General features: G+C 38.6%; 1 protein-coding gene across 13 annotated transcripts in view; it reads left to right on the forward strand.

The window, feature by feature from the left end:
• The window catches only part of FHIP1A (FHF complex subunit HOOK interacting protein 1A), a 92,926-nt gene that overhangs the window by 29,666 nt on the left and 46,335 nt on the right, over positions 1 to 16,925 (forward strand). For 12 of the 13 annotated variants that reach the window (XM_074541129.1, XM_074541136.1, XM_074541130.1 and 9 more), the window contains 2 exons: positions 14,433 to 14,665; positions 16,055 to 16,681. In XM_074541129.1, coding sequence (XP_074397230.1) covers positions 14,564 to 14,665; positions 16,055 to 16,681 — 729 coding nt within the window. In that variant the 5' untranslated portion in view covers positions 14,433 to 14,563. Of the gene's footprint in view, positions 1 to 14,202; positions 14,265 to 14,432; positions 14,666 to 16,054; positions 16,682 to 16,925 lie in introns of those variants that run through there. The other variant, XM_074541140.1, reaches the window with a different exon arrangement.

Below are 16,925 nucleotides of genomic sequence, written 5' to 3' on the forward strand. Positions count from 1 at the left end.
GACATAACTCATACTGAAGGGCTCTGTTGGAGTGCAGCTGGCTTGGTGAGCTTGTGGCATCTCAAATCTACCATTAAAGTAGACTGCTTTTTTTTTTTTTGTTTATTTTTTCCAGCTTGGGGTGCTGGGCAGTACTCTCTGCTTCCTGCAAGCAGGGATGCAGTGGAATGCTCCACAGAAAGCTGTATACTAAATCTTTTCTTTCTGACCTCCATAGCATTTCTTTGCTTCTACTGCTGAAATATGGCACATCTGTATTCTAAAGCTGGGCTGAGGAAACTGGAATGGATTGTGTTACAAGCTAAATGTTTAAATCGGGTGATAAAATGAAAGGAACAAAAGTCTGTTCAGAGAAGCAGTTGCATTTAATGTTTCACACATGATTTGCTCAGCCAGTTCCTTTTACTGTCACAGTGCAAGTGCCTTTTCACTTTTCCCCACAGAAGAGAAAAATCTAATTGTTCTGCAGTGCCATTTTTACGTGTGTAATGAATGCCTGCTTTTGAGTATTACTAGAGATTTTATCTGTAGTGTTTTTATGCTTTTTGTTGTCGTTCTTTATATTCTGCTTTGAAAAGGTAGTGATGGCTGTTGTGCAGTCCTGTATGTGACTCTCCTAGAGGAAGGAGAGCTGGCACCACTCTTGTGTTGGGATGGGGAGATCCCAGAGGATCTGTGTATCTCAAGCTTGTGCAGGCTGTAAATTGTTATTGGACTGGCACATGTGAGTCCCCACACTGGATACTGTTGATCCATGGATATCTGGCACTTAATTATCCCATCTCATCTTCTTTCCATTGCTGTCACAGGACAAATTCATTGTGGAGATTAAAAGGGAAAGAATATTGTGGTCCTTGTCCACTTACGTTATCCTTAAAAATAATTGTTGTCCATTTAAGTGCTTAAATAGATGTGGCATAAAAATACATAGGCTAGTGTAAGGTCTAAAGTGTGTTTCCAGTATCCTTTCCAGTAAATGGATGTTTTTATAGTTATATTTATAGTTTTAACAGAAGATGGTGGAAAAGGGGAAGAAAAAACCAACAGGTATGGCTTCCAGAGTTTTGTTGTTAATTTTGTTAATATCTCAGCACTTGCTTTTTCTGTTAAGGATTAGAGAGTGTATGTCCAGTGTAATTTAATATATTGTAGGTACAAAAATAAAAAAAATTGTCACTTAATCCTTGCTGTTACTGCAGTAAGACAGACAGACACTGTTGAAATCATAGTAATCGGTGATGTTTATGTTGATGTTGCTTCTTCTAACATATATTGTTAGACGAGCAGGACTTTGGGGTCTCAGAAGGATCAGGAAAAAGACACAGAAGGTGTGTGCTTTCTCTCAGCATGACCTCAACAGGTGCTTATTTCCCGGTGCAGAACACTGACTGCAGGCCTACAGTAATACTGAAGGATGTGATTCTAACATCCTGCTTGGTTATTACAGTTTAATGCCACTCAGCATTATAATTAGCTTTACTAGACATTAATAAGTGGGTTTAATATTCAGACCATGGTGTTGGAGTTAAGTGTGCCAATGAACCTTATCAGTGGAGCAAAATGTAAATTTTAACTCATTTATCTCATTAGCCTTTAATAAGGCTGTGCTTCACAAATCAGAGCTGCATCATCTGCCGATTATACCCTCTGATTTGCTAAGCAAAATAGCAATCTAATAATAGCCATACATTGCATGAAATTCTCCCACTGGTGTTCTGAAACACTTCATTTATTTATTTCTTTTCATTTAGGGGGCCTTGATTGTGTCTTATCTCTTCTGCACAATGCCAAAATATAGAAATGAATGTAAGATGAGAATTCATTACTTGTAGGCTCTGGATTTAGAAGTGTTTTGCAAAATAGGAATTTGTGATGGGCTCTAAGTCTAAGTGTGTAGTCTGTAACTCTAAGAGTGTGGTGCATAGGGATTCTGAGAGTTTCTGGGACAGGTAAATGGCCAGACAGTCAACTCAATAAAACTGACTTGCTTCTTTAATAATCATCAGAGCTCTCCAAAAGTCTGTGGCCCTTGCATTAAGGGAGAAACTGAGCTGAGTAATTTGCCTCAGGCCCATGTAAAAGGAAAGAGAATTGGAGGAGAAAAGTAAAGGAGTAAAGTCTCGTGGCTTGAGCGCTTGTATTCAGGCAGTTACCATTGCAGCTCATGATGATTGTTGTGTGCCCTGTGTATTATTCAGAGCAAGTAAAGAAAACTTCAACACATTTGAAGTAATTATTCTAGCAAGTCCAGGGTTGATGCTTTTCCCCAGCAAGTTGCTCATACAGCATTGTCTAAGTCTAAAGAAACTTGTTCAATTATTCTAGAAACTTTCCAGCTTTGGAGGTTTCTCAATAAATGTTGGTAAGATTCACTGACTGGGAGTGAGCAGGGATGATTCTGGTGTCTGAGGCAACAAAACTCAGTCATTCCACATGTAAATTGATTTGGTTCAGGTTTGCTTCCATGTGGCCTTTTATTTCAAAAAATTTATACTAGCATTCTCAGGTTGAATTTTTTAATGTTTGCATCTCTTTCTAGAGCAACATTAAAACAGTATTTCAGATACATATGGTCTGTCATGACAGAATCTGTTTAAATGGTTGCTAGGGTGCAAGGGGAGTCTCTTTTCTTACCATAGTGTATTAAACTGATATTTAAATCTCTTTGTAGTGTGCTGAGGGATGCCAGCAGTGTATTTTAATAGCAACAGCTGCTGCCCTCACAGGGGCACAGAGCCTGTTGACTACTTTTGGGCGTAGATGGAGTATGCTAGCAGTCATCCTTCACAGTGCTGTGTTGTAATTCTGTGTTGGCCTTAGTGATGGTCAGGTGATAGGTACATACATTGTCACAGAGAAAACTCAGCTTTCCTCCCTATTTAGAGAAAACCACGGATTTGTCTCCCATTCCTACTGAGTTAGAGAATGGAGGGGCATTGCCACAACCTCACCTGTACACATGGAATCCAGTGGTTTTAGTTTTTAAGTGTTGGCAACTTTGAGGACTGATTCTTTCCAATTAGGCTGATTGTTGTGGTATATATAATTGCAGCTGTATGTGCCTTTGGTACTCCTGAAGAGAGGCTTTCATAGGATCATAGAATGGCTTGGGTTGGAAGGGACATGAAAGATTATCCAGTTTCAGTCCTGCCACCATGGGCAGGGACACTTTTCTCTAGACAAGGTTGCTTAGGGCCCCATCTAACTTGGCCATGAATACTTCAGGAACTGGGCATCTACAGCTTCTCTGGGCAGCCTGTTCCACTGTCTCACTACCCACTGAGTAAAGAACTTCTTCCTATCACCTGATCTAAACCCCTCCTCTTGTAGTTCAACATTTCCCCTTGTCCTGTCACTGTCTGTCCATGTAAAAAATTGCCCTCCCTCCTTTTTGCAAGGCTCCTTAAAGTACTGAAAAGTTTTAGTGAGGTCTCCCTGGAGCCTTCTCTTTGCTGAACAACCTGAGCTCTCTCAGGTTGTCTTTGTAGGAGAGGTACTCCAGCCTTCAGGTCATCTTTGTGGCTCTCCTGTGGACTTGCCCTAACAGGTCCACGTCTCTCTTGTGCTGAGGTCTGCAGACCTGGGTGCAGTATTCCAGGTCTCACAAGGGCAGGGTTTTCTTCTATCCTTCATTAATTTGTCATTAGTCATATATATTTGGTCTTGTGCTGACTTACTAGGAACACCATTAATTTTCAGTTAGTTTCCTCAGCACAGACACTTGGCTGTATGCAGATGCTTCATAAAGTGACCGGGGGGCTTCCTGGGATATTCTTTGACTCTCAGGACTGAGGGTAATGTCTTTCAGAGTGAAAGTCTGCTTGAGAGCAGCAGGGATGTCTGAACTTCCTGACAGTTCTGAAACAGCAGGGATGGGCTTTATGAATGCAGTGGTTGTGGCATGAATCACTGTGCAAGTGTAATGTTACCTATGGGGCAAGGTGAAGATAAAACAGAACGAGATGGCAGTGTGTGTGGTGACAGTAGAAATACTGTGAGTTTTGTTTTAGCAGAGGGATAGCTGGTGAATGATGTAACAGCTTTGCATATTCTAAAGTATTTCATAACTGATGCATCAAAACAAAAATTTGGTTTGACATATGCTTTCTACAATTCAGAGGTTGCAAAAATAATCATAAATTTTTTAATTCAGTGTCAAGAACCATGTCCTCAGGAAAAAAATCGGAGGTCTCACTTCCAAGTGTGCTGTGGTTACAGCTGACAGCTGTTCAAGATCTGTGCATACAAAGAGACTCTCCTGCCTCTTTGAACTGCTTCTGTCTTCAGCTTGGGAGCTCTCTGAGGGCTGGTGTGTCAGATCTGACAGGATACTGTAGCTTCTGCAGCTCTGACAGCCTTACTCAGAAGGACAGAAGTGCAGGTGAGAGGCTGCAGGGTTCCTCAGGACACACACAGACACTCCCCACTTTCAGAACTGTGCAGGCAGGAATGAACAGCCTGGTGATGGGTGGAACCTCTGCTTTCCCACGCCACTGGAAGCCTCCATAGGTGTTACAAAATTAGATGGGAGAGGCTGTGGTTTGACTTTTGGTTATCTGTGCTGAGAAGCATTCCTGCCGGGGCTAACATCCAACTCTCTTATTTACTAGGCTTTCAGTATTGGTTATTCCAAGTGTTAAAACGTTTAAATGGTAATTAGGTTGTATTTTTACTTGAATCTGATACTTGCTTCACCTTTTAGTAGATACATTTGTGAGGTTCTGTGTTTTTCTGAGCACTCCTTTTATAACTTTTCATATGCAATTTGTTAGGTTATTTGCCTTCTTTTACTCTCCAGGGTGTGACAGTTGCTAGTTTATCTGCATTCCTTCCTGGACTAGAAAGACACCTGTATTTCTGTTTGTGTTTTCTCAAAGGTTCAAAGACAAGACTGAAAAAAAATTATACAGAATTGCTATCTAAGTGTCATATTGCCTCAAGAATTTTTTTTATTGTCCTCTGATTGTTTATCAGTTTCTTCTTTTTTTGCATGCTGCCAACGTGTCTGAGATAGGTGTTGTATGGACTGTATATGTTTAATTTTTGGCCAATGCATTTATATGTTTCATTATCCAGGGAAGGGCATTCACAGGAATGGGACATGCTGTAATGATATTCAGTTTTCAGTTGCAGAAGACTAGGTGGTGTAAGAGTGTAAAATATTTTCATAGTAGAGTAGCCTTATGTGAGGAGATCAGAGACAGAGAATTAATTTGCACTCTGTGTAATGAAAAACTTAACACTGTTTACATGACACAAATAATTTTGTTCATAGGAAAGCTGGAGAAGCTTCAAGGGAAAAACATCTACCACCTGTATAAAATGCAATGTAACTAAATGGAAATGAAAATATAAATAACATGTAGATTTTTCTTTGATCTAGCTTTTTATGCACTAAACATTATAAAAATGCCAACACTCAATTTTGGATTTTCTTGTTTACTACCCTACGTATTAAAAGCAAATAATTTAACCTACATATAGGAATCTATAGTCTGCCAAAGTCCATCCACCATACAAATCTGTACTAATACTTTTAAATAAGAGTGTCCCTGCAGGGGGAGAGGCTGTTTTTCCATGGAACTGTGCTCATAGATGTTTTATTTTATTGAAGTTCTTGACTTTGTTATAGGAATTAATATAACATGAATCTTCAGTTTCTGCTTGTCTGCTTTGAGTTGGAATGGAAAGGAAGAGGGAGAGCAGTGTTTCTGTGCAGTTTCCTATGACATGAATACCTGGGGTTTTGTGCACTGGGAATGGGGAGCTGGAGAGGTAGGATAGGATTTTGTAAGGAAATGTTCATTTTGCAATTTTTTACCCCCTTTTATTCTTCCACCCCTTTGCTCTTCAGTGTACGGTGAGATACAACAATTTGTGGGTTTCATCTTAAACACTAATTTTTATTCAGTGGTTTTGCCCAAGTTTGACAATTGCAAATCAAAAAGAATTTTGCAGGGGGCTTTCTCTGTGTCAGAGTTGAACATAATTTAAGACAAAGGAAGTTCACTAGTTTCTAAAGCTTTCTTCAAGCTAAATTGGAAATGTCTGATGGAAACAATACTGATTCAAGAGTTCTGTAGTTTTTATCTTTCTTTTAATTCTTTTAAAGAAGGAAAGAAAGCTGACAAAAATACATTTATGTTTAAAAGTGTCAACCTGCCAAATGTAACATTTTGCCGCAAGGCCTACCTAGAATGAGGCGATAGACGTACATAGAGCGAGATAAGAAAATAACCTTTCAGACTTTAGTAGCTCATTAAGTTGACTAAGTTTGAGGGGTAGTTTGTGATGGGCTTCTGCCATCCTACAGTGCACTGAAACAGTTGTCCTGAAGCTCTGTAACAAGATGCTTTTGCTCATTCTCTTTGTTCATTAGTTCATCATGTCACTAACATACTATCATTTCAGAGTGTAGGAAATAATGTTGACTTGGTGCATAAGTAGCTTGGGGTCATAATTATCGCCAAAATGAGTGTTTTCAGTAACTGTGTACAGAAGATAAATGACAGATTCAAGTTATCTATTCAATTATTATAGTCCATGTACTATAATGAACATATTGAGAGGTATAGAAGGGTTTTACTGGGTTATGGCTACTTAAATTTAGATAGAGGTATAAACTGATTTTTTCCAGGAAAAAGAGGACTTAGTATTGTGAATGAAGTTTTGGGAGGAGAAATAAATATGCTTATAGATTATGTTAACGACTATGCAATAATCATTCTACACATAACAGTTTTGATTTTATGGAATATTCTATCATTTTCTGGTGCTTTTAGTTTGAAAGAGAAACATGAAGAGAAGTATCATGTGCATGAGAGCAAGAGAGAAGCTCTGTCTGCCGAGTGGAAGTTCTTTTCTCACTGCAAGCTTGGCAACAATCCTTTTGGGAAGTGTGTTGTTTGGTTTCTTTGTTCATTGGTCACATAATCATGGTATTCTTAATGGTGTTTTACTGCTGATTCTTGTGTTATGACTCTATTTAGAACTTGCAGAACCAACCCAGAGTGTGGAAATGAAAAAAATAAATTGTGGCTTCTCTATCCCAAAACACAGAATGTTTAGAATATATGTGTATTTGCATTTTATTGTGATTAATGCTGAAAGCACACACGTCTTCTTTAATGCCACTCTGTACACTTGAGAACATTATTCTTGGACTTCTTATGCTTATTATAATGAGTAATTTGACATGTTGTGCAAATCACTTGAAAAATCATCTTACATATTATTGCTCTACTCGTAAAATATATAGCTTAATCTTGTTCTCTGTAATCTGCATATGATAATTACAGGTATATTGATAACATTTTTCTAGACCATCTTTTTCTTGGGAAGGTAATATTTCCTGTTCTGTATGCTAGTGTTCTGAAAATAGTTTTAAATCTTCAGAGTATAGCGTCTTCTACTGCTTTGCTGGTCTCATTCATCTTTCTGTCAGGAAGTCTTTCTAGAAAGGCAACTTAATAATTTCCTATGAATTTATTTTATACTTTCAGCTACAGAAACTGTTTTACATTTCTCAAAAACAATCTAAACAACAAAAAATGTTTCAGCACTTCAGCAAGCACGTGGTTTCTCTAAATTATGAGCATGTTGGAGCTGGGTTTGTGTGTCACACAGGTGTCAGAATTATCTTGGAAAGCAAAATTGATGTGCAGAGTGTATGGGTCACTTTGATTTCTTTCTTCCACTAGCATAATCAGAACATAAAGTAGGTTTTGTCAAATATCTGCTTTCTAATGTGTCGCTCTCTCTCATTCCTGGATAGTGATGAATTTTGAAATAAACCCTGTACAGATTCTCAGTAAAGATGAAGACTGTGGCAACAACTTTTTAGCAATAATTCATTTCAATTATAGCAAAAAATTACTAGTCTAGACATAGCATGGGATATTTGTAATTCACTATATGTGAAATAATGGAAAGTAGATTCTTTCACTCAGTGACGTGTGCTGTGCCCTCTGGAGTTGAGTTGTTTCTCTTCGAAACTTTGTGTGGAAACGTTTGCAGTACAAAGTTTTGAACTGAGGTTTGTCTTGCTTCTAGTGGCTGTCTCACACAGTACAACACCAAACACTTTGGTCTGTGGGCCTTGGACATTTTTATGACTTGCTTTTGTGTGGAAGCAGTCTTTTCTGGGGTCATCAATTTTGTTGGTGATGTGGGAATGAACCAGCAAAGCTAAAGCCTTTGAATTGATTTCAGTTCAATGACATCTGCATTCTTTAGTGTGCAGGTAGAAAAGAGCTTTTCTGAACTGCTATTTTAAAGGCCTTTTTTTAAAGTTCAGTTTTTATATCCTTTTGTTTAGTAGCAGACTAGACACCTCAGTCATACTGTGCCACAATGCTATTGGGAATAGAGAGGTATCTATCTTGGATTTTAAGAACCCTAGCTGCTATTTTGTTATTATGTTTTTAACCAATGTAATCTGTGTTTTGAACCACTAATTGTTACTGAATTGTTGCCTTTCTGTAGTAGGCTAAATGTGAGGACATAAAATACAACAGAGAAACAGGTTTATTATATTCTTTATCTCTTATAAAAAGGATCAAGTCATACCATTAGAATAACAACCCTATTTTTTTCTTACTCTAGCTTCAGAATTATGACCTAGGGATATGAATATGTAGTTCATTCCTCCTGGGACTTTGCAAGCATAGCTTCAGTAATTGTATGCTCTCAATTCCAGTGAAATTGCCTATGTGCAAATGAGTGTGGTAGATGAACATACCCTGTGGTGTAACAGGTAAATCAGGCCTTTCCTGAGCAGGTCAAGGTCTCTGTCAAGTATTCTATGTTGCTTAATTCCTGTTTTCCTGAGCAGTCAGTGCCATTTCTCTGCTTTGGTAACATGACCTTTGGTGAACCATCTTTGTCGTACCCTGTGTGTAATTTCAGCCTAACCCATCAATGCATTTTGGACCATACTGCCTAACTGGCATCTCTGTCCTTTCATTTTGGCTGCCCCATGCAGCAGGAGTCTCTGAGGGCCTGGCATGTGGCTTAGGCTGTGTCCCAGGGCATAGGCTGCCAGCAGGAACTGATCCTGTTGCTGGCCCTTGAAGCAAGTTTGTTTATGCCACTGCTGGGCTGGGGCTGTAGGCTGAGCCTTGGGGCATCACTGCTGCTTGCTTGCTTGCTGTGGGGGAATTGCCTCTTGATATGTCTGGAGAACCATGGAGTTATTGAATGCTGGAACCTGGACCTCCTAATGTATAACACTGTAGGATTATACAGATCACATGAAGAGCTTAGTGGTAGTCTGATTGAGCTAATGGGAATCTACAATAAATATGTGAGTAGTGTAGCTCCCCAGACATTTGATAAAAGATGAATTGTGGTTTGTAACTGAGCAGACTGACTGCAGATGGACAGGAAGACTTTTTGTCTCATTATAAAATGCACTGTGTGTAGTTTCTCTCATGAGGGAGATCGTTAGGCAGTCTCTGTGGGGACAAGGCACAAGACATTCTTACTTTCATGTTAGCAGGTTGGCTTAAATTGTGCTTGATGAGAACAGATTGATACTTTGATTAACTACATTGCTTTAAAATTTGTGGTGTCTTGTTCTTTGTTAGGCTTTTAAGCAGATAGCTTTATCAGTGTAAAACATCTTGTCCCACCTACTCATGGAAGGCTTAGCATGTTTGCAAATACTGGGTAGAAAAGCTGGAGTGAAGAAGGCTGCCTAGATGTGAAATGCTTGCTTGAGGTAGACAAAGGACAGGAGAAATTGGGACTGCAGCACTGGAATATGAAAGGACAAGGCAGATAATTGTTCACATAGTTTAAATGATTCCTCTAGTAATCTGCTTCAGCTTTCTTGCTAGTAGAGCTTCTGAAGGTGAGTAGGACTTAATGAAAATGAGGATTCCTTGATGCAGTGACTTAAAACCAGTGACAGTTTTGCAGTTGCCTATGACAGACCTACTGTTCTCCAGTGAACAACCTGTAATTCTTCTGCACTCTTGTGGTGATTGTACAGGGTCATTAAGGGTGGGGTGTGACTGTTCTTCACAGGCTTTGCTTCTGCAGCAAAATTTTTGTCATAACACTATGAATCCTTTCCTGTGAAACTACTGATGTCTTCCGTTGTTTGTTAATAAGACTTATACTCTCCCTGATAACAGTCCCTAAGGAAAATCGGACTAATGTGTGCAGAAGGCTTTCTTTTCAATCAAAAGTAAACAAATCCTGAACCAGGTCCCTTTTAAATTGAAACTAAGTTGAAGCATGCTAAAATTTTTCTCCCAACCTTCTCTCATCACTTAGCAGAGACTGCAGAGGTGTGATTGCATAGCTATGAGCAAGAGCGTGCAAATTCCCTCTGCTTTTTTGAAGTGGTCTAATTTCAAGCCCCTCTATGCTATACTGATCCATGAAAAGGTTTTGATATGTGCTGTTTCTTTCACTGCCATCAAGGCTTCTCTGTTGCCTCTTGTGTACCTGCACTGACAGTGAGGAAAGCTTTGGCCTGTAGAGAGCAAAAGTGCAGTGTCTGATAACAGAGGTTTGCTTGTGTTTGTGGATTGTTGAGCATGGCATCCTACTGTCTCAACAGAAGACAACCATGATAAATTGCATAGCCTTGCAGCATATTTTATACTTTCTTTACTGTGTTACTGTATTAGGCTGTGTATCTTTTTTCTTTGTTATGCATTGCCTGGGAAACGCCAATCCTGCAAACTTTCGTGCTGGTTTGTTTTTGGTTTTTTTGGTTTTTTTTTTTGAAGTGAAGTTTTTGGAGAGAGACACTGCACTGTGAGAAGACTTCACAAGGGATTCTCTGCCTGGCTGTTTCTCCTAGTGTACTTTGCAGTAAAATATGTGCTTGTTTTGATTGAGGTGTTGAGCCCTGTAATCAGCTGTGTGAAAAGAGCTGATGGCATCCAGGCTTCTGAAGGAAACTGGACATAGATATCCTCCTATGAGCCCAATGACTGAATCTTGTGCACTGCTGCCTTTCTTCAACTGTAAATAGGCTGAGTTGTACTAAAGCTTTTTGAAATAGCTCTAGAAGGCATATGTATGTGTGCTTGACCTTGTGATAGGGTTAAACGACTGCTAGATAAGATATGAAAGATTTGCCTGCTAGGAAGGTCCTGTAACTGTATGGCAGAGTCCAAGTATTAAACTGAGCAGAGGCTTTTGGAAGTAGAATTTTGAATGGAGTGCATGAGAGGTATATTCACACTTGTCAGGGTTATCAAATGGTAGAGTAACAACTTGATCAGGATTTAGCACAGAAAGCTAAATTATTGTAAAATTTTAATAATGAGCTGAATAAAATAAATTATTGCTTTTGTTCTTAGTGGCCCCTGAGTTCACTCCTACTTTGTCTTCCCATGAATTGGTGTTTTATAAATTAATTTACTTTCCCACCTTTGGACTCATTCTGCTCAGGTTATTTGTCTTGTTTAATTGAAGTGAGATTTAATTCACAGGGAACTATGGGATGTTACGTTTAGTGTTGCACATTTGGTCTTGCAATATAATCAAGAAAACCTAATACAGTAACAAAATCTGCTTACAATGAATGTAGTCTGTCTGCTTCTGGTATAACTACAGCATGTTGTTAGATTGAAATGTATCTTACAAGATATTCTCTCATCCAATTCAATTACCTTTTTAAAATAGGGATGCTGTTTTTAGGACCTGTTCTGTGACCACTTAAGTTGTCAAAAGCTTTTTGAAACACTATTACAGAGTTTGAAGTCTTTAAAGCCTACACAATATATTAGTGTTTTGTATTACTAAGGAAATCCCAGCATCCCAAGACACTTTTGAAACTGGAAATATTTTCTCCCTTATGGGAATTGAATTGAACATAGAAATATTATTGCACATCTCAGTCTGCAGTGCTGTTTTGTTACTTTTAGATTTATGGTTTTCTGAACCCTAACCCTGACCTAACCCCAACCATGGGTGCAGCACTAACACCAGCCTTGGGCGGAGCTGGTGGCAAGCAGAAAGATGTGGTGGGAGCTGTGTTGTGGCAGTCCTGTGTGCCCCTTGACATGCCATTTTTGTCTGCTGTGTGCTTGAACTGTCTGCATCTGGAGAGTCTTACAGCACTGATTTTTGTCAGAATTTGTGAAGGTAGCCATAATCTCCTTTGTTACTGTTTTTATCACAAATACCGAAGACTGAAGTTTCTGATCCTGTGCTGCTAATGGAACTCGTCATGTGATAGGTAGATGTGTAATATTTGTTTCATTAAATTCTTAAACAACATGCAATGGCTACATTGAAGCAACTTCGAAGTTGTTAAATGAAGGAACTCATAAATTGCCTCTGCAATGTTAATTAACTTCCCTTACTTCACCTTCTGATACCATCTTTAATTACATTGTCATATTAGTTTTTCCAAAGCTGCTTGCTTCATGCACGGTAGAGATCTGCTAAGAGGGTGAACTGGTGTTGTAAACTGAAGGACACTTTTGCCTGGAGGAGTCTGCTGGGCTTCTACGGACATGGAAAGATTTCTGTTTGCAGGAGGTGCTGCAAAGAGGAACTGGCAGGAAGTGGGCAGGTGATCTAAAGTGTATGTCAGTTAAATATTCCTTGGATTAGCAGCTATGGTATTAGGCAAAGTACTCAGAGCAGGCTTTTTCTAAATTGTGTGTAAGCATGCATCGTATTTTCCCAGTGTTTCTTGTTAGAAATGTTGAGTGCTCAGAATTGCAAACACACATTGCCAGAAGGTGTGCATTTAAGGTATAGTGGTATCATTACTCAAGGAAGTCATGCTAAAAGCACCCAGATGCTGGGTCTTGGGTTCTCAAATCCACTTGCTACTTTGATCTCTGATTATTTTTGTGTGTGAGTTGTATTTTTTTTTGTTTTGTCTTGCTTTGTTTTGTTTTCTCTCTTCAGGAACATCAGTAATGTAGAAATAGTCCTGCAGTTCATTTTCACAGGACTGTTTAACAAGTAGCAGTGTACTGGCAGGTGCCTTTAAAACAGATAAGGTGTGCAGGATTTATGCTGGTTGTGCTGGCTTCTCCACACATGGAATATGTTATCTGCAAAAAGGATGGGCTAGATTGTGTTACTTGTGTTGGGTGAGAGTGCTTAGCAAATGCACAGGAAATAAATACATTGTAAATGCTGAAAGAAGCAAGGTTAGGATGGAGGTTGAATCTTGAATATATGAAAATATGTGTGTATATATACACAGTGAAGTGCCTAACCTCCTTGCTGGCCTCAGAAATCTTAACAGTTGTACCCTGTATATTTTTGAACTCTTTTAAAATGACAAAAGTCACTGCTACTTTTGGGACAGGCTGGATATTCTCCTGTGCTAGCAGTTTCAAGAATATAAATAGAGCACATGTACAGGGAGCAGAGATGTCCACTACAGAGAAAATATTTTCATCTTTTAAAATATGCACAGAGAAATCCCTTGTATGCTGGCAAAGAATTGCTGTGTGGGATTTGGCAGCTTGTGCTACAAAAAAATTCTGTTTGTTGTTGGGTACTTCGGGTTGGGCTTTTTTTGCTATGGTCCCAAAGTGAAATAAATCAAATGCCTAGTTGGTTTGCAAAAAAGAAAATAAAGATGTAAAGTTTATAAAAAAAGAGTGTGTGTGTGGTGGGGGGGGAGCTTTGTGGCTTAGATACTGGTGTGTAAGGGAGTTGTACCACATCCTCTTAAATCTTTCAAATATCTGCAAGATATCAATCTTTGTTTCATTTTAACTTTCCCCTGCAGGTGTACAACTGCTTTGATTCTCATGTATCTAGGATATTAAATAATGGATGAATGGAATGTTTCAATGTTTTATCCTATTCTCATAGTCCTTTAATATGACATCTCAATTTATTTGGCTTTGGATACATGAAGGTTTTATTTTTCATGTTGTTTGGTTTTGTTTACTTTGGTATTGATAGAGATACACCCTTCTATGTGAATATGGTGCTCTCAGATGTTTTTTCAACTGTTTATGATATGGTTTCTGGCAGAACACTTTTGAGAATTTGTAATTCTATCTATTGCTGGAAGATATTTTAAAAAATAGAGAAATAACATCTATTTTTTTCACCTGTGCAGTTTATGCAACATTAGTTACTAAGTAACTCTGAACAGATATGGTCAGATTGCAAAAGCGTCATAATGAAAAACTAAAAATGCAGTGATCTGCATAAAATGTTTATTGCATAAACTTCTGTTGGGCTTGTTTATTTCAGTAGCACCTTATTACAGTCACTGATCTCAAAAGTTTGAGCCTTATAAGCTGTTATCATGAGAAAAAGTATGTTTCCATATAACTTGCTTTAAAAAATTCTATCCTCAAACTGAATTAAAAGAAGAAAAGTTTGTGTTCTCTTAAAGAATGTTCTTTTCTGTTGGACACTATGATTTGATGTGCACTGGTACATGTGTGGTACATTTCTTTTTGGTTTTGTTTTCTTTTTAACAGATTTGTGTGGGTACCAAAGATCAGGACACAGTATCAATCTCATCATGATGCTTGAACATCTGCAGCTCACTGGAGGATTTTAAAAAGAAATTCAGCATGACCTAGTTGGCTTGACCTGTGGAAATTTTATAATGTCCTCTGGAACAAGTATCAGCAGAAACAGGCAGGCTCCCAGCCTGCAGGGTGTTGACCCAGAAACATGCATGATTGTGTTTAGAACACATTGGGCACAGGTAATGTTAATTAGTTTTATTGATTGAAGTAAGCAGCATTAATACAAATTTGCTTCATTCTTTCTTTTGGGATAATCCTGAATTGCTCAGGAACAAATGTCTTTTCATGCAGAATGTAGTAGGTGACACTGAACTATTTTTTGAATGCAAAGAAAATTGACCTTTCAAGGTATGGTTAGCCTTTACTAATCACGCTTGGAACTCTGGATTTGCATCTAAATGGGAAGTAGTAGGACATGGTAATATCTTATTGAAGGCCTAGATCTTCTTACTGACTTTCCTATTGATTCATTGTGACTTGCACCCTCTTGCAGACTTCTGTGCTTCTTTTCCTTGTACTGGGTAAGTCTTGCTTATCCTTTTAAAAGTAAATTAAATGCACAGTGCAAAGCTGTATGCACTCTTGTTTATTATGGATAGATGTAGATTATACACTTCAGCATATTCTAAAAATTGTTTGCATGTCATCAGGGTTGTAATTGCTTTTAAGCAAAGATGTTTTGCTGTGAGCATCATAATACAAGTTCTTGTTTGCTGCAGTAATATTAATAACCTTACAATTTCGATAAAATTTATTTCTGTGCTGCTGTTCTTGTTCTTGTTGTTCTTTGTCTCACCCAAGAAACCAGCCAGACAAGTGGTGCTGTTTCTGAGGTGTTCCAGAGTCAGAGGAGTGTTGTTCAACAGTCACCTTTTCTCACCTAACTAGTGATGTGTCATATTAGGGGAACCACTGTTCCTTTAGGGTTTTGTGGCAAAAAGGCTAAAGACAATGGGGATTTTTGCAGACAATGAGCTTTATTGTTTGCATGCACAACAGAATGTAATTCATCGTTAGAAGTGCTGGTATGACTATTATTACTGTATTAAAAGTTGCAAGAGTATGTGGGTGTCAATGGCCACTTGGTATCATATAAAAGCTGTCAAGCAAAGAACAGCACTGTGGGCTGCTGCTACTTTTATTACTGCAAATCATCCCATGATATTGATATTCCTGAGCACAGTTACTCTGGCTGGAGAACAGGCCCTTTGATTTCAGTCTTCCATGGCAAACTTGTTTCAAACATCATGGAAGCTCCATTTCTGAACACTAAGGAAACCTAATTTATCCCTATTTGAGAGAACGCCTGGTTTCCAGGAATAGGGTAAATGACAAATTTAGGTGCTTATTAAAAAAGGTGAACAACAGCAGTATATTTTTGCCTCGTACATACCAAATGTGAAACTTTGGGGTCTTGTCTGTCAAACTTCCTAAATTTGAAAACATAAAAAGACTTAATGCTTTTTGTGTTAAAGAATTTTGATTTTTTTTTCCTTGTAGTGATAGCTCCATGCTTTTTAGGATGCATATAAGTGCATTAAAACTGATCTGTCTTTGTTTCTCTTTAGGTTCTGAAAATCTTAGAGAAGCATGATCCTTTGAAAAATACTCAAGCAAAATATGGGGCAGTCTCTCCTGATGAGGCCAGCACTGTCCAGAATTACGTGGAGCACATGCTTTTCTTATTAATTGAGGAGCAAGCAAAGGATGCCTCAATGGGGCCTATTCTGGAGTTTGTGGTCTCAGAAAACATCATGGAGAAGCTTTTCCTTTGGAGCCTACGGCGAGAGTTCACCGATGAGACAAAAACTGAGCAACTCAAAATGTATGAAATGCTCGTAACCCAGTCTCACCAGCCTTTGCTGCATCACAAGCCCATTTTGAAGCCTTTGATGATGTTGCTGAGCTCCTGCTCAGGAACAACCACTCCAACAGTGGAAACAGAGTTGGTTGTCCTTCTGAACCAGCTCTGCTCTATAATAGCCAAAGATCCCTCCATTTTAGAACTGTTTTTCCACACTAGTGAGGACCAAGGAGCTGCCAATTTCCTCATTTTTTCCCTGCTGATCCCCTTCATCCATCGAGAAGGAACAGTAGGCCAACAGGCCCGGGATGCACTGCTTTTTATTATGTCTCTGTCTGCAGAAAACAACCTTGTTGCAAATCACATAGCAGAAAACACCTATTTTTGCCCAGTAAGTTGGTTTTATTTTACATGGTCTTCAGTGCTAAACTAACTGTCTTTCCTGCATTCTTTCCTCCTGTTCTGTCATTTTTGGTAAAGAAGTGTTGTAACACATTTGGTTCTGCTAACACCTATTTATTTCATAAATGGTAATGCTGTTTAACCATCCCCAATGCCAAACACAGTCTTGCTTCTTGTTTCCATACTTTTGTGCTTTTAGGCCAGCACAAATGTTTTTGCATTCACGCAAATTG

This window comes from Zonotrichia albicollis, chromosome 5, assembly GCF_047830755.1.
Source record: "Zonotrichia albicollis isolate bZonAlb1 chromosome 5, bZonAlb1.hap1, whole genome shotgun sequence".
In the NCBI taxonomy this organism is placed as follows: Eukaryota; Metazoa; Chordata; class Aves; order Passeriformes; family Passerellidae; genus Zonotrichia; species Zonotrichia albicollis.